Source organism: Crinia signifera, chromosome 3 (genome assembly GCF_055691185.1).
Source record: "Crinia signifera chromosome 3, ASM5569118v1, whole genome shotgun sequence".
NCBI lineage: Eukaryota > Metazoa > Chordata > Amphibia > Anura > Myobatrachidae > Crinia > Crinia signifera.
Window position 1 is genome coordinate 334,396,324 of NC_139219.1, and position 18,088 is coordinate 334,414,411.

General features: G+C 47.4%; 1 protein-coding gene across 1 annotated transcript in view; it reads left to right on the forward strand.

Moving 5' to 3' along the window:
- Window positions 1-18,088, forward strand: part of LOC146063091 (vomeronasal type-2 receptor 26-like) — a 97,616-nt gene that overhangs the window by 20,391 nt on the left and 59,137 nt on the right. The window contains exon 2 of the mRNA XM_083175105.1: window positions 9,568-9,879. Within this exon, the coding sequence (XP_083031231.1) occupies window positions 9,568-9,879 (312 nt within the window). The remainder of the gene's footprint in view (window positions 1-9,567; window positions 9,880-18,088) is intronic.

Below are 18,088 nucleotides of genomic sequence, written 5' to 3' on the forward strand. Positions count from 1 at the left end.
ATGGACTTTCCTCCCCTCACACTGGTGTGAGTACCTTTATGGGAGAACTTATGGCCTTTACTCCCCTCACTGAAGTGAGTACCTTTATGGGAGACCTTATGGACTTTCCTCCCCTCACACTGATGTGAGTACCTTTATGGGAGACCTTATGGCCTTTTCTCCCCTCACACTGATGTGAGTACATTTATGGGAGACCTTATGGCCTTTTCTCCCCTCACTGAAGTGAGTACCTTTATGGGAGACCTTATGGACTTTCCTCCCCTCACACTGATGTGAGTACCTTTATGGGAGACCTTATGGCCTTTTCTCCCCTCACACTGATGTGAGTACATTTATGGGAGACCTTATGGCCTTTTCTCCCCTCACTGAAGTGAGTACCTTTATGGGAGACCTTATGGCCTTTTCTCCCCTCACTGAAGTGAGTACCTTTATTGGAGACCTTATGGCCTTTTCACCCCTCACTGAAGTGAGTACCTTTATGGGAGACCTTATGGCCTTTTCTCCCCTCACTGAAGTGAGTACCTTTATGGGAGACCTTATGGAGGTTTATGGACTGTATACACGGAACCCTACCTTATCTCCCCTAACACTGATGTGAGAATCCTCATGGGAGACCGAATTAGATGTATTAGTTTACAGTACCTTATGTGAGTACACTGTATGGGAGTATATGTATCCTTTAGTCCTCTCCTTGGGGACCTGTTCTGGTCAGTATCTCCTTCACCTTATGGAGGTACTGTATCTTTAAGTTTACAGGAGACCTGCTCTAGTCAGTACTCCTGTAATTCTTTCCCCAAGAGAAGCTTTAATGTCTGTCAGTGGGCAGAATAAAGGACCAGTGGGATCTTCTGCTTACTCCTGTTCTAATAATTTTTGTCAGGTATATCCTCCGTACAGCAGGAGTTTTAATGGGTTATTACTGTGGGTGCCTGTTAAAATGGTTATTTTGCTGTATGGGTTAGCCATTGTTTCAGCCACACATATTCCTCCTTTTGTTTGTTCGCCAGAGATTCCTTTCAAAACAGAAATCCCACTTTTTTTTTTCGTTTGCAACAGTATATTTGCTGTGCAGGCTGGACAATTAAATCTGGTTCTCCCTGTCTATTTGTTCTTTTGCCTTACACCCTGTGCAGTCAGGTGGGCACATATGCCTGAATGGCCCCCCCTGATCCACTATGTAGTGTCGGAATGTTATCTTTAATTCTCTGGGGGAGGAGATTTCCTCTCCCTGTCTGAGTGCGCTGGTTGCTTTGCCTGGGTGATAGGAGTGATATGTGTCTTATATTTGATATTGGACAAATGAGTGAGGGTCTGATATTTGTCCCGTTTTCCTGTATAGTGGGATATGTCAGTACCTCATGCCAGGTTCTTCCTATTACTGCTAATAGGTCACCTGCATTTACACAATGTGTTCCCACAGTTATAGTCAAATTACATCTAACATCAGGATTGGTAGCACCTCCTAGATAAACACTATTTGTTGCAATATGATCAGCCATCCCAACTAGATATAGATATCTAGTCCCTTGTGTTTAGAATATTAGATTCCCAGTAACACAGACGTAACTTGTTATAAAAAGTGTAGCATTCTTCAAAAGAATAGTGATAGAAATATCAACAATACACAACCTAATACAGTGAAAATATCAGTGGCAGTGTGGAGCATATATAATTTATCAGACTTCATACAACTGTATATTTTCAGTTCCACCAAGAAGTTTCTTAATGCCCATAAATCCTTTTGCTAAAATGTATCCCACATATCCCAGGAAGATAAGAACCATAAACAATAACGTACAGATAGTCATGATTTCAAACAGTTCAGTCATTTGAATTTTCTTTTAGTGTTCTCAAGACAAAAATATGCTTTATACTCCTAAAGCCTTCAGAAACCAAGGGCTACAAATATGAGGGATTTTTTACCATCTGCTGCTTGAGTATGTGGCAGCTTCTTAATATTATACTGACAAATGGGTTTTAAACCTGGGACTATATGATTCCTGGGCAAATAGATTAGGATATTAGAGTAATCATCTTCAATGTATTGTTCCAACAATTCCCTTTTTAAATGATAGCCTATTATGCAGTATACTTCATTATAATTTTCTACATTACCAAATGATACTTTAGTACTTGTACTTGCTACTAAACTTGGTACCACAGATCTCCTATATTCTTAAAACAACAACACAGATACACCGTCTACATACACCCCTCATTATGTAACAATCAAATTATTTACAAGCATCATAATCTATTTTATCCATATAACACTTTACAGTATTTACCTTAAAGAGAATTTCTTCTGACTGACATTGGGTTCTTTGAGATATTCTCTGATCCTCCCAACTGACATTCCACAGATACACACAAGAAGCGCTGAACCAGTGAGCAGGTAGAAATCTACACATTTATTCTCACTTACCGGTTTTTTGTTCAGCGGTTCCTGAGAGATCAGAGGAGTTTGTTGTCAGGTGGAGAGATGATGGAATATCCCGGACTCGCCCCCAAACTGATAGGGTCAGCTATACTTATCAACCTTCGATGTCAGCCAGAGGATTCATCTTCTAAGTGACGGCCGGAGATCAGTTGAAATGACACACACACACACACACCAATGGAGTATGCTAGTCAGACAGTGATCTGACGTTTAATCTTAGGGTGCTCATAGTTATACCAAAAATGTGGAATGCAATCCACGTCATTGCTCATAAAATGTTTGGTACTTGTTTCCTAGCACAGCCACAATCGCATTGATCTTGTGCCCTTAATAGTGGTATGCGATGGCCCCCGACGCGATGGACCCGATTTCCCATTGAAATGCATTGAAAAGTTAAAACATCGGGTCGGTCGCGTCGCATGCGGCTAAAAAGGCATTAAATGGTCCCGACGCAATGCCCCCGATTTCCCATAGGGAACAATGTTAAATGCCTCAATTTACCCAAATCAACAGGGAACAATGTTAAATGGTCCAGAAAGCCCCAAAAACACCCCTGAACAGTGAAATGGCCCCCCAAAATTAGTTAACGCCACCCCACGATCAACGTGAACCCGAAGCGTGGCGAGCGCAGCGAGCCCGCGAGGGGCGGCGGTACGCGTCCTGCGACCTTTTCATACCCCCACTATAAACGTCGGCGTGGAGTTGAGAATAGAATAGTGTGGCGAGTGCAGCGAGCCACCGAGCCCGAAGCGTGGCGAGCGCAGCGAGCCCCGCGAGGGGAAGCGGATACCTTCACAGGTAAACGCGTCCCTTCGCGGGCTTCACAGGTGTCCGCGTCGCCATGGACACCTGGGAAGCCCGCGAGGGGACGTGTATAACTGTGAAGGTATCCGCGTACCCTCGCGGGGCTCGCTGCGCTCGCCACGCTTCGGGCTCGGTGGCTCGCTGCGCTCGCCACACTATTCTATTCTCAACTCCACGCCGACGTGGATAGTGGGGGTATGAAAAGGTCGTAGGACGCGTACCGCAGCCCCTCGCGGGCTCGCTGCGCTCGCCACGCTTCGGGTTCACGTTGATCGTGGGGTGGCGTTAACTACTTTTGGGGGGCCATTTCACTGTTCAGGGGTGTTTTAGGGGGTTTCTGGACCATTTAACATTGTTCCCTGTTGATTTGGGTAAATTGAGGCATTCAACATTGTTCCCTATGGGAAATCGGGGGCATCGCGTCGGGACCATCGCATGCGATTTTTTAGCACGCATGCGATGCGACCGATCCGATTTTTTTACCTGCGATGCCCAAGATTAGAATCGGTGTGGCCGTGCTAGGAAACAAGTACCAAATGTTTCTTTTGAAGTTTTGAGCTAAAGCAATAAATTTACACTTTTTAATAAGATGTCAAAACAAAAGTTTGTTTATAATAGAAATAATTGGATCAATGTTGATAAGCAATCAGTCACTGTGCCTCCTCCTTCTGATTCTCACAACATTCCAAAACGCTATCTTCATGTCGCAGGTGCGATATCTTCTGACCTTGGGAACATCTCTTGAAATCACCTCAAACTTTTCCATCTTATGCTGAAATTAAAATCTGTTCTGCTAGAAGCATTTTAAGGAAAAGTCATCTTAAAGGGAAAGTGATAGAACTGAATCCCATATGTAAAACTTTAACCTGATATGTATATAAAAGGTGAGAATCATATCTATACTCTATCACCTAAGAAACAAGATAATGCTTTATCCATTTTCAAAATATGGAAGTTCTACTTTGAAAGAAGTTTAATATATTTAAACCTAGAATTGTAAAGTAGTAGTAGTAGTACGTTTATTTATAAGGCGCCGCAAAGTGTCCGCAGCGCCGTACATAGCAAACAAAAAAACAAATTACAAGGTAACGTACAGGGTGTGTTGAAAGATACAGTATAAATAGGGGTATAGCTGGTAGAACTAAAATCAGCATCAGTTCAGAAGTAGGTGTCAAAATTGTCAAGGAGACTGAAGATAAAGTAGAGGAAGGGAAGAACAGGACAGGAGCACAGGTGAGGTAATGAGGTAGGGTGAGTACGTGAGGAAGGAGGGCCCTGCTCATAAGAGTTAACATACTAAAAATAGGTGGGTGGACGAACAAAATACAATAGGATAAGTAGAAATGGAGGGGAACGGAGGCAGGATAGGAGGATCAAAAGAGGTTAGGAGGAGGGATAGGCTAGTCGAAAAAAGTGGGTTTTGAGGGAGCGCTTGAAGGAGGTAAGGGAATCAGATAGCCTGATGGGTGGCGGGAGGTTGTTCCAGTGCAGGGGGGCAGCGCGAGAGAAATCTTGGACACGGGAGTGGGAGGAGGTGATTAGGTGAGAGGTCAGTCGGCGGTCAGCGATGGAGCGAAGAGGACGGGAGGGAGTGTGGATAGAGATCAGTGAAGAGAGGTAGGGAGCTGTGGAGGAGGAGAGAGCCTTGTAGGTGGTGGTGAGGAGTTTAAAGAGAACTCGGAAAGGAATGGGGAGCCAGTGAAGAGATAAACAGAGGGGGGAGGCGGAGGTAGAGCGGCGGGAGAGGAAGATGAGCCTAGCAGCAGCGTTAAGAATGGATTGGAGAGGTGCGAGGCGGGTGAGAGGTAGCCCAGAGAGAAGGATGTTGCAGTAGTCAAGGCGGGAGATGACAAGAGAGTGAATGAGAATTTTGGTCGCGTCAGTGGAGAGGAATGGTCTGATGCGTGAGATGTTGCGTAGGTGAAAACGGCAAGACTGTGAGAGAGCACGAATGTGGGGGGTGAAAGAGAGAGAGGAGTCAATGATGACACCGAGGCAGCGCGTTTGGTCGGTGGACGTGATCTCGGTTTCACCAATGCTGATGGAGATAGTGGGAGAAGAGGGGATGTTCGGGGGATGGAAGATTAGAAGTTCAGTTTTAGCCATGTTTAGTTTCAGGAAGCGTTGGGTCATCCAGGCTGAGATGGCCGTGAGGCATTCGGAGACCTTGGACAGGAGTGATGGGGATAAGTCGGGGGAGGAGAGATAGATTAGGGTATCATCAGCATAAAGGTGGTAATGAAAACCATAGGAGCTGATGAGGGTGCCCAGAGAGGTGGTGTAGAGGGAGAAGAGGAGAGGGCCAAGGACTGACCCTTGGGGAACACCGACTGGCTGGGGGGTAGTAGGAGAGGAGGAGCTCGGAGTGGAGACGGAGAAGGAGCGATCGGAGAGGTATGAGGTGAACCAGGAGAAGACCGTGCCAGTGATGCCAAAGGAGCGGAGGGTGTTGAGCAGGAGAGGGTGGTCAACAGTGTCAAAGGCAGCCGACAGATCAAGCTGGATGAGGATAGAGAAGAGGCCTTTGGATTTAGCCGATAGTAGATCGTTAGTGACTTTGGTCAGGGCAGTTTCAGTGGAATGTAAAGGGCGGAACCCGGATTGGAGGGGGTCTAGAATGGAGTTAGCAGTGAGGTGGCTTAGGAGACGATTATAGGTCAGACGTTCTAGGAGTTTGGAGGCAAAAGGGAGGAGGGAGATGGGCCTGTAGTTGGATGGAGAGTTGGGGTCCAGATTTGTTTTTTTGAGAATTGGGGAGACAAGAGCGTGTTTGAAGGAGGAAGGGAAGATCCCAGAGGATAGGGAAAGATTAAAGAGGTGAGCCAGGTGAGAGCAGACTGATGGACTGAGACGACGGATAATATTGGAGGGGATAGGATCGAGCGGGCAGGTGGAGGGAGAAGCGGATTGGAGGATAGAGTGGACTTCAGCAGCAGTGGTGGGGTAAAATGAGGACAGGGGTTGGAAGGAGGGGAGTGGAGATGTAGGAGGGGAGGAGGGAGAGGGTGAGGTCATGGCAGCAGTGATGGCAGTCCTGAGAGAGGAGATTTTGGTTGAAAAGTAGGTAGCAAAATCAGCGGCTACGATGGAGGACGGAAGAGCTGGAGGAGGGGGGGAGAGCAAGGAGTTGAAGGTGGCGAAGAGCCTGCGGGGATTGGATGATTGGGAAAGGATGAGGGACTTAAAGTAGGATTCCTTGGCCAGAGCAAGGGCAGAGCTGAAGGAGGAAAGAATGAATTTGAAATGGAGATAATCCGCAAGGGAGCGTGATTTCTTCCAGAAGCGCTCAGCAGTGCGAGAGCACTTTTTAAGGAATCGGGTGATAGGTGAGTGCCACGGTTGGGGGTTGGAGCATCGAAGAGGGATAGAGGAGGGAGGGCAGGCAGAGTCCAAAGCAAAAGAGGCACCCCCAATTCAATTGGGGTTATCTCATTTGAGTATCTTTAGTACAATTGTATCTACAGTAAATGCTGAAATATTTCCCTCAAGGGATATTTACTAATTAATCCTGATTATGACAAATGGAGTAGATAAGGAGGCCGTTATTATGGACCTATTTTATATGGGTTATGGGTATGATTCTTTCTTCTCTTATTTGAAGGGCAATATCCACGAAAGATTAGTGATTAAGATGCTCCTGAAATGTAACCCAAAATAATTGGAATTTGGTGGAGGAAAATGTGTAAAATTTAAACATCCAAATAATGAAAAGATCTTCAATAAACCTGTCTGAGAACCAAGTTTGACATAAAAGGACTCCTCACAAATGTAAAATTCCTCTAAGAGTCTCATATACAAATTGGTGAATTACTCTACGAACTTGGTGCCCATGGCAATCCCATGTACTTGTAAATAAAACCATGTGTCAAATAGGAAATAATTGTGAGAAAGAATAAATTATACTTGATCCAAAAAAAAAATCTAAATTGGGTTGGACAGAAGACTCTTGAATAATTGTATTTAGGCTTTAGTAACATAATATGCTTAATTCTGTATAATGGTACCTCTTGCCTTACCAAATGCTCTTATTGTAGTGGAATCATTCTTCATCAGGCTTTTCAAGGACCTCATCTCATTAGCGTGTAAATTATCCTTGAAGCATTTCCTTCCATTTTAGTTAGCTTTTTTTATTGCCAAAGGGATTTTCTCAGAAAATCCAGGGTAACGTCTGATTGCTCCATGTACCTGTATTTGTAATATTGATGTGTATTAATATCAAGGATTAATTATTTTATTACCTAAGAGGGAGATATCGATAGCCTCATTGTCTAATATATCCAATATAATTGGTAATAGCAACCTTTCCCTTTTGTTTGAGTGATTTATTGATAAAATATCTCCTTCTACACGGGACACTAACATATCGATTTAACTCAGTAAACAGATCAAGATGTCAAGTACTTTAACTGATCCATATTTTACAGCTTTATCTATCAAGTTCTTTTCAGTTGCAGTTATTGTCCTTAAGTATAGGATGAACAAACATATTAATCACGGCCATCACAGATGGTTTAATAGTTAGCATTTCTGCCTCACAGCACTGAGGTCATGAGTTCGATACCCACCATAGCTGTGCAGTTTGTATATTCTCCCCATTTTTGTGTTGGTTTACTCCACTGGGGCAGGGACTGTTGTGATTGTTCAAATATTCCCTGTACAGTGCTGTGGAATACTGTATGTGTGCGCTATATAAGTGTCGCACGCCGCCGTCCGGGATCCCCAGCACCCGGACGGTCGGCGGATGTGCAGCAGAGCGGCAGGGCTGGGGACGTTGCCCAGCAACGTCCCAAGCCTCTCTCTGAGGCCGGGCTAGGCAACGTCCCCAAACTTCCGCCCAGCGGCAACCTATGCGTGCGCCTGATGTCACGCAGGCGGCGCCAGCAGGGAATAAGAAGCCGGCGTCTGCTGGGCACAGACGCCGGTTATAGTTCCTTGCTGCTTCAGCATAGCACTGTTACCCGGTCCCCGGAGCCCTTACAGCTCCAGTGCCTGATCCCCTGGACGCCTCCAGGATTCTTCATCTTCCGCTCCTGCGTTCCTGCAGCCCCTGTTGGCTGGGTCAGCCTTCCTGTCCTGGGTCTGAGCCTGTGTCAGATCCACATCGGTCATCCACCTGTGGGTCATGTAAGTTCTCCGTTGGAGCCCGGTATTTTCTACCAGGTCTGCTCGTTTGCCCTCCGTGGCTGTTCCTCTCCGTGGGCTAGTTTTCATTGCTCTCGTGTCTTCCTGTCACCTGTTTCATACTGTTTGGTTTTTGCTTGTGGCCCTAGCTTCCTTTAGGCAGGGGCTTACCCCTTTCCCACTGCTCCCGGCTTTGGGGGATCATTTTCCTTTGTGTGTCCCCGTTCCGTGATTCCCCATTGTATCTTTTGTGTCTGCGACTGGGTCGCAATTCCCCGTTCTCGGCCCGGTGCCAGTAGTCAGGGGCCTCTTCCCAGCTAGGCCCTTTTAGTTAGACGGTCCTTTTGAGATACCCCCTGGCGATTGCTCACCCCTTGTCATCACATAACACCTGGCTGCATCGGGGTCAGAGCTGGCCTAACTGGCTCTGTCGAACGCGGCGGCTACAGCCGAAGCCTAGCACTAGCAGGGGTATTCCATCTGCCCGGGGGACAACAGAGTCAGTGAAGGTTTCGCTGTGGCCGTCCTAAACAGCGGTCCCAGCTGCGGGCTCACGCCTGACCTTTTTCCCTCCTACCAGCTGTTGTATCATCCAGAGTCGAGCCGAGTTCGTAACAATAAGAAGCCATTAACAAATAAAAAAAGAATGAATGCAGCTTTCAGATTGCAAATGCCGGGTCACACTCAGAATTTGGACATGGGTCTGTCCTGGGAGCGACCCGGCACTTGCAGTGTTTAGCTGCTCAAAGCAACCCGGCTTTTTGCCGGATCGTTGAAGTCATCTGGGAGTGGTACATCAGATGGGGGCTGGGGAGGAGGCAGCACTGAGGAGAACTTGCTCCCTCCTACAAAAATAGAATGGGACATGCATTGCTCAACTCTGGTAACCCGTTCACACTGCCCAGCAACCTGGATCCGACCCAGGAATAACATTTCTTTTATCTTTACTCGGATTGCTGGGATCCCGGATATTCAAAATGTCCCTTTCACACTACCGGGTCGACCCAGGTTATTTGTGTGGTGTAAAAGGGGTATTATAGAGAGATCAAGCAGTTAATTTTGTTTTTGAATGCCACACTTTCCATGTTCAAAATGTTTTTAAGACAAACTCAGGTCATAAGGGTCATCAAGGGACCGATTGTAATGTTCTCCGCATCATGTTGGACTTAAACTGTTTTCTTCAAACATTGTGCTTTGTGTAGATCAGCTATGGTGGAACTAGTCATCTTCTCAGTGACCGCAACCTCTACCCAACGTTTTACCGCACAGTGCAAAGTGACCGGACCAGTTACTATGAGCTGTCTTATCTGATCAAGTTCTTTGGCTGGACTTGGGTTGGAGTTTTAGCTTCTGATGATGACAGTGGTAATGAAGAAACTCAGCTCCTGACAGAATATCTGACTCTCAGGAGCATCTGTGTTGCCTACACAATAAAAATGAAGTATTCTAAAATGCTTGTCTTCGATGAAATGAATGAGAAGAGAGCTGATATTATAAGAAAGTCATCTGCCCAGGTTATAATACTCTGTGGGACATACTCTTCATATTTAGCTGATTTTATTACAGCTGTGAGAGGTACGCTCAGGGATAAGACCTTAGTGTTTGGTCCGACTTTTGCCTCAATATTTTTTCTAGCAGAACATTACATGGATGTATTTAACGGAAGTTTGGCCATTGAACCAAAAATGTTCCCCATGCTGGACATGAGAAGTTTCTATGACAGTTACCAGCCCATAAATCACCCTGAGGACAAGTTACTAGAACATATATGGTTAATTTGGAAGAGTTGTTTGTCAAGAGATAGAAAAACGAATCAGTTATATAGCAGAATATATAATATATCACTTTACAAGTGTCCCGGGACAGAGCGTATAACAGATTTCAGAACCATTCACCATTTATGCCCAGGACTGACTGATAAAGTATATAAGGCGGTTTATTCCATGGCCCACGCATTACATAATATGCACATGTACCTAGGGGAACAGTCTCCCCATAGAAACCCTCCTTCCAATGCCTATAGACATCAGGTAAATATTTTTGTTCCACAGGTAATGTAACATCCTGTCTATGTCACAGTTATGCTAAAGAAGTAGCTGTCGGTGTGGTAGAGGGTCGAGCATGAGGATCCCCATTTAGTATACTTCATCCTTTGACATGGTTTGCTTTGCTCAACATACTATCGGTAAGGTCCCTAGCACCGCTACACACTTTACCATTCCCAATCAGAAACCACGTGGATGCCAAAATATGAAAACATTTAAAAATTAAAGATGAAAAAACACATTGTTTTGTACCTTTTGTCCATGTTGACCTTGTTTATGTTTATCTTTTGGTGTCCATACACCTGTCAATCATCTGGATACCGTCTTTCTGGTCTTTCATCGGTTATGCATTGAATATTGGTCAGTGCTGGCATCTCTCTTTTTTATTATAATAGCATGGTTTATTAGCAGTTAATATCAAGTACCGCTAGAATATGATAGATTCAATGGTGCTGAGTGATGCCGATTTAATCTATACAATGTCAAAAATATATTAAATGAAAAATTAAGTAAAAGTTTGAAAATGTAAAATGCATTAAATGAAAAATAAAGTACAAATGTATTGCACATGACCCCTTTCTCCACCACTGGGAGGGGTGCTGAGTCGGAGATTGGACGGACAGTAGTTCTGACCTCCGACTCTGGTCTGATGCGCACGGGACATCACATTGGACTAGAGAGGAATGTCTAACGCATCTGATTTGGTACGGTTTGTCGGCCCGATCCGTGGGGATCTGATCAAATCGGCCCAAATTGGAGTAGTGTAGGGCTCCTTAATGGATAAAAAGGGGCTCACTAGATGGGCCAAGTGGTCCTTATCTGCCACCATATATCTCTTTATATCTGCATAAGAAATCTCGGATGTGGACTAGAGCAGCTAGCTGGTCTAGCACAATCTCACATTAAGGAAATTGGGCTGCTGCAGAGAATGTACTCATAGAGTTGGGAAACAAGCCCAACAGCACAACCATAAAGGTGTAGAGCACTACATTGTATGGACTGACCCCAGAAGCCCCAACAGGGCTAGATCAATGTAATACTCAAATATTGGACAAACAGAAGTGAATCCTATCCAATACCACATAACTGATCCTAAGAATGAGATATAATCACAATTTACTTCATTAATTTTTTTACGACTTTCGCAAATCTTTGGCCTAGGGGTTCCATGAAAAAAATGTCTGATACTCTGGGGTGCCATGATTCAAAAAAGTTTGGGAATCACTGCTATAAAATATTATTTTTCAAACAATAAAATATGATACGATTTCAATTCTCTAATGTGAAATCTGCAAAGTAAAATATATCATAAACATCATTTTCTTAAAGGAGCCAAAAAGAAAGAAAAAATATTCATGTTTCCTCACTTGATTGTCAGCAAAATTATTTTAGTCTAATTCTAGAAAGGAAAAAAATGTTCTAAAGAAGTTCAGAAAATTGTTATTATTTTCCAAGAAATACTTTTATTAAACAATATGCTGTTCCCCTGGGATGTAAAATCAAATTAAAACTGTTACTGTATATTGGCTACATGGTATAATTTTAAGTAATTTATTTGTATGCTTCTTTGTACATTCAATATAATTTAATTGTAGAAATATGTCATAAGTTTTCACTCTTGATAAAGTCTTATCGTCCGTGTGACGACCCCAGGCTCATAATGTGCATTACTTTTGCCTCATGTATTTTCCGCCTTGAGAAAGGCAGCGTTTAGAGCTTTGCACGGGTCCTGGGGCCACACACGATTCTGCGATCACACAGAAAGCACGCAATAGCAAGGTCCAACGGAACCTTTATTACATAGAGACTAAATAAACATGTAAACCGTAACCACACTATGTACATATATATACAGGTAGCATTACATTAAACACAGTTATGAATAGACCAATATGACTAGAACCACACAAAGCAAGAACCCCTCCCCCAATACCAGGAATATCCACCTCAGGGAATACTTGCGTCTGCTGGATGTTGGTTGCTGGGAGGGCGATGATGGTGTCCTGCTGATCTTGGCCTGCGCCAATCACTACTCCTGGGAGTAGGGCACCCTGGAAAAGTCACCCAGCTCCTGCTGGCACACTTAAGCCAGGCACCTGTGATGCTCTGGTGGGGGCAGTATGCTTGGCTGTGTCCCCATCTACCAGCACCAGGCGGACAGGCTTGGTTCCTGGCAGCCGCCTCTCTCTGCAGTCTCTCAAACTCAACAACAACCCCCACCCCTGGTGCGTGCCCTCTTCAAAACTTCCATCCTCCCAGAATGCTCCGCTCCCCTGGTGACCTCACGGAGTGTCCTGATTGGAGGGATTTCAATCCTGCTCTTTAGAAGGTGTCTCAGAGCTATGTGGAGACCCCCTGTGGTTTTGGAGACATGTAGTCTGCAATGACTGCCCTTAGAACAAAGGCCAGGTAATTATGCTGATAAGGAAAATGTCCACTTTGGGATTGTATAATGAGCCATGTTAACCCCTTGTAGTCATTTGTGATGTCACAGCCCCCTCAGCTGATTGCTGCTTCCTGTGCAGGGGGGTTGTGAGCGCAGGGGGAGAGGGGGGGTCAGTCCTGGCTTTCCCATGTATCACTCACACACTGGATGGCAGGAAATTGCACACATGCAATAAACAGTACATTACGGAGACAGACATCTATCAGGCTCAGGGGTATATGCCCTGATAGGCACAACACTTATAAGAACAAGGGACTACTTCCCGAAACAACTGGTATCTAATAAAGTCACATTTTATTACTATAGAACACACAGTCCTGTGGATAGCTCCATTAGTGTGAGAGGCACGGCTCCCAGGAGGTTGCAGTCTATGAATTCAGCTAAGAGGGTGTCTGTGTCTCTGGGCTGTATTTAGGAATTTTGGGGTGTCTACCCCCTCATGATCCAGGTGCGGGGGTGCCCAAATTATGGTTCATGACACACCTCCCCCTTCCTAAATCCGGTCAGAGGGGCTAGCTCCGCGATCGGAGCCAGTCAGGATGACCGGGCCCAGAGATCGCATGCGGGCATGATCCCGCTCATCCTGTCGGGACAACCCACAACCCTTTGGGCGTTCCTTCTTCCTCTTGGGTTTGGCGAATCGTCCCAGGGGCTGCGGGTCAGGTATAACCACTACCCCTGTGGCCTGGGCCGACATCACCCCTTTCCCGCCTGGGTCACCCCAAGGTGTGCATATGTTACCCTTGGGGAGGACCGGCTCCTGGTCCGGGTGAGTGGGGTCTGAGGTCAGCAGTTTACCATTTGTAACACACCTTCCCGCATCCCCGTGACCGGGTTTTCCCCTGTCATGTGGAAAGCTTTCCTCCTCGCCTTCCCTTTTGGTTGTTCCTCCTCCCTCCGCCTCTGGCGCAACTGGGAGGGGCTTGATCTGCACACTCAGACCAGCATCATGGAACCTGGCCGCTCTCAACAACAGTGCTGATGTTGGCTGTAGAGGAGTGGTAGGTACCGACAATGTTCCTCCCTCCAACGCCTTCACATCCACCCCACTTGGGTCGGAAACCTCCCCCAGCCCCGGAAACTGTTGGGCCTCCACTGGGCAACCTTCCATCCCTGTCTGTTCATCCACCTCGCAGGGCTTCCGCACACTCTGCCCCCACCTGCCCCTAGCAATAGGCAGTGGCCCAGGGAATTCTCCTCCACCCCATGGCTGCAGAAGAGCAGGGGGTATCCGCAATCCTTCTCCTGCTCTTCCCTCAAAAGCTTCCCCCTTTGGGTCGAACACCTCCCCCAGCCCTTGGAACAACAACTGCTGGGCCTCCCCTGGGCAAACTTCCATCTTCCCCAGGGTGCACTGCTTCCCCAGCCTGGCTATGAGAGGGACTGGTGGGGTGGCATTGTACGGCAGCACTGCTGGCATCTCCCTTACAGCCCCAGGTGCAAACTCACATTCTCTTGCTCGTGCCATGCTGGGTAGTGAGGTGTCTTCCTCTGAGGCGCAGGGGGGTGATGAGCTATGCCTCTGACCATCCCCTCCATGTTTGCTTGCTTGGCTGCCTGTTTGCTGCAGTGGCTCCCCGGGCACATAATTACAGTTAGTCACTCTTGCAGGGGACTCACAGTAGCGCTGCACCCCAGCCTCTATTCCCTGCTCTGGCACCCCGGTCACGTACCTGCCTTTTAACTTCAGATCCTCCTGGCTCTGATGGCTAAGTGGGAACAGTCCTGGATAATCCTCCTGGGGGGGTGGAGCGGCGGAGCACACACCAGACACATTTTCTTCCATCTCCCCCTGCTGAATATGCTGGGGATCCTGTGGCAAGATGCCCTCATTCGCTGGGCCGCTGGTGGTCCTGTAAGGGAGAATTACTGCCCCCTCGGCTGGGGCACAATCATTGCAGACCCCCTGGCCGCTAGTTTCAAAGTCTCCATCTCCCACATCTGCAAAAGGGAAGATGTACTGCCATTCTTCCTGGGGTGCCATTTTTGGGTGCACCCCCATCCTTTGGCTAGCTGCTTGGAGCAGTGGCTGACCACTGCTTTGTACCTCCTGTGGCGAGGACTCAGCAATCACAGCCCCAGCCTCCGAGGTCTGCTCTGCTCTGGGGCTATTCTCTGGGGCAGCCCCTGCACTGTATACTGGCACTGCTCCATCTATCACGGGCTCCGTGTGCACCAGTCCATCATCACCATGTGGGGCCACAGTGCCCAGCTCTGCCACACTACTTGGCACAATGCAGGGGGAATAAATATCCTCTTCCCGATATCCATCTGCCACAATCACAGTCCATGATGATAGGGCTCCTTTAGAGTCCCAGGTCCCTGGTGCGATATCGCAGGGACACTCCACAGCTCGTTCCTCATTTCCCAACTCGCTGAATGGGAACAGTTCTGTGATTTCTCCCGGTGTCAGAGGGGAATTTAGTTCAGTGTCTCTGTGCGGATGCACAAGCTGCAGCAGCCGACGTTCCTCTGCCTCTACCCTCTGACACTGGTCCAGCCACTCTGGAGAATTCAGCTGCCCCTGTGCTAGGGCGACTCTCTCTGCATTCTCATAGCAATGCAGGAGACACTGCAACTGCTCCTGGACACTTCTCAGTTCCCCTGGACACAGGACCCAGTTTCTATACGCGCTGAACGCATGTAGCGGGTCCTCTTGCTGCTCGTACACCCATCGAATAAGAGTGCAGTGTGAGCGGCCTTCAGGGGGTGTGCTGCATCGTAGCCTCCATTCCGCAATTAGGTCCTCCAGACTCATTCTTGCTAATGGAGCTCCAAATTCTGCAGGCCACAGATCCTCCGCCTCCCCCCCTGGGATCTCGGTAGTGGACCCCTCGGTCATCCACCCCGGTGGCACCATCAACTCCTCCTCCCTTTGAGTTCTCTTCGCGGGCTCCTTCCCAGGACCCACTTTACCCGGTGCTGGCACGCTGGCCTCAGCGACCCGGCTTCTGTGCATTAGCTGATGCGTGGCGTTACTTACTTCTGTGACAAAAGCCTTCCACGCCACCGTATGCAGCAGGTTCCCTGCAGCAGCCTCAAATACATACTGCTCAAATTCATCGGTCAGGTAAGCTGCTTTCTCCTCTGTAGTAGCTCCTGTCCATACATTAATCCACCGATATGCTGCTTCCCAATCCTCCCAGAGGGGCTGCATCAGCGTGGATGGACTGCTCAGGTCCCATTCCTCAGCCAGACGACTCCATGACGATTCCTCATCTATGAGCCTCACTGCTCTGGGCAACTGTGGGCACCTCTTGCCTCTCTTTAGACGTTTCTGTCCTTTTCCTGGCCCCATTCTCCAAACGTGCTGCACTAGTAGGGCTTGGCCAGCGTCACTTGCTGAACCCCCTCACTTCAGCTTCCGTTTCTGGGCCACGGCACACTCCACCGTTCTCACGCTTGCAGGGAAAGTCCCCTGGACAAGCAGGCACTTAAGCGGAATTCTTCCCTCGCGTAATGCCCTCGCACAGGAACCTTTTTCTTCCTCCCCGGTGTTCCAGCTAGGTTTATCAGAGCTCTGCTCTGTGTGGTTCTATACTACTGGGTTACGGACTATTGCGCCTTTAGAGCTTGGCCGCATACCGATACGGACCCCTGGCTCTGCCCGGACGTCGGGCCTGTGTGATCCCCACTGCTTGCCACCAATTGTGACGACCCCAGGCTCATAATGTGCATTACTTTTGCCTCATGTATTTTCCGCCTTGAGAAAGGCAGCGTTTAGAGCTTTGCACGGGTCCTGGGGCCACACACGATTCTGCGATCACACAGAAAGCACGCAATAGCAAGGTCCAACGGAACCTTTATTACATAGAGACTAAATAAACATGTAAACCGTAACCACACTATGTACATATATATACAGGTAGCATTACATTAAACACAGTTATGAATAGACCAATATGACTAGAACCACACAAAGCAAGAACCCCTCCCCCAATACCAGGAATATCCACCTCAGGGAATACTTGCGTCTGCTGGATGTTGGTTGCTGGGAGGGCGATGATGGTGTCCTGCTGATCTTGGCCTGCGCCAATCACTACTCCTGGGAGTAGGGCACCCTGGAAAAGTCACCCAGCTCCTGCTGGCACACTTAAGCCAGGCACCTGTGATGCTCTGGTGGGGGCAGTATGCTTGGCTGTGTCCCCATCTACCAGCACCAGGCGGACAGGCTTGGTTCCTGGCAGCCGCCTCTCTCTGCAGTCTCTCAAACTCAACAACAACCCCCACCCCTGGTGCGTGCCCTCTTCAAAACTTCCATCCTCCCAGAATGCTCCGCTCCCCTGGTGACCTCACGGAGTGTCCTGATTGGAGGGATTTCAATCCTGCTCTTTAGAAGGTGTCTCAGAGCTATGTGGAGACCCCCTGTGGTTTTGGAGACATGTAGTCTGCAATGACTGCCCTTAGAACAAAGGCCAGGTAATTATGCTGATAAGGAAAATGTCCACTTTGGGATTGTATAATGAGCCATGTTAACCCCTTGTAGTCATTTGTGATGTCACAGCCCCCTCAGCTGATTGCTGCTTCCTGTGCAGGGGGGTTGTGAGCGCAGGGGGAGAGGGGGGGTCAGTCCTGGCTTTCCCATGTATCACTCACACACTGGATGGCAGGAAATTGCACACATGCAATAAACAGTACATTACGGAGACAGACATCTATCAGGCTCAGGGGTATATGCCCTGATAGGCACAACACTTATAAGAACAAGGGACTACTTCCCGAAACAACTGGTATCTAATAAAGTCACATTTTATTACTATAGAACACACAGTCCTGTGGATAGCTCCATTAGTGTGAGAGGCACGGCTCCCAGGAGGTTGCAGTCTATGAATTCAGCTAAGAGGGTGTCTGTGTCTCTGGGCTGTATTTAGGAATTTTGGGGTGTCTACCCCCTCATGATCCAGGTGCGGGGGTGCCCAAATTATGGTTCATGACAGTCCGTAGTACGGAAAATGATGGAAACTCTCTTAAAAGAAAGAGCTATAGATTATCTCAAATCCATTAACTTTCAGGATCCAAAACAGCATGGATCTACTCGGGGGAGATCATGTCAAACACACCAGTGGAGTACCCCAGGGATCTGTACTGGGACCAGTGCTTTGTAATATCTTTACATGTGACAATGCAAATGGTATTAAAGGGAAAGTATGCCTTATTTCTAATGACACAAAGGTTCGCAACAGGGTAGACACACCAGGAGGAATAACCCAAATAATGGGTGATCTACAGATG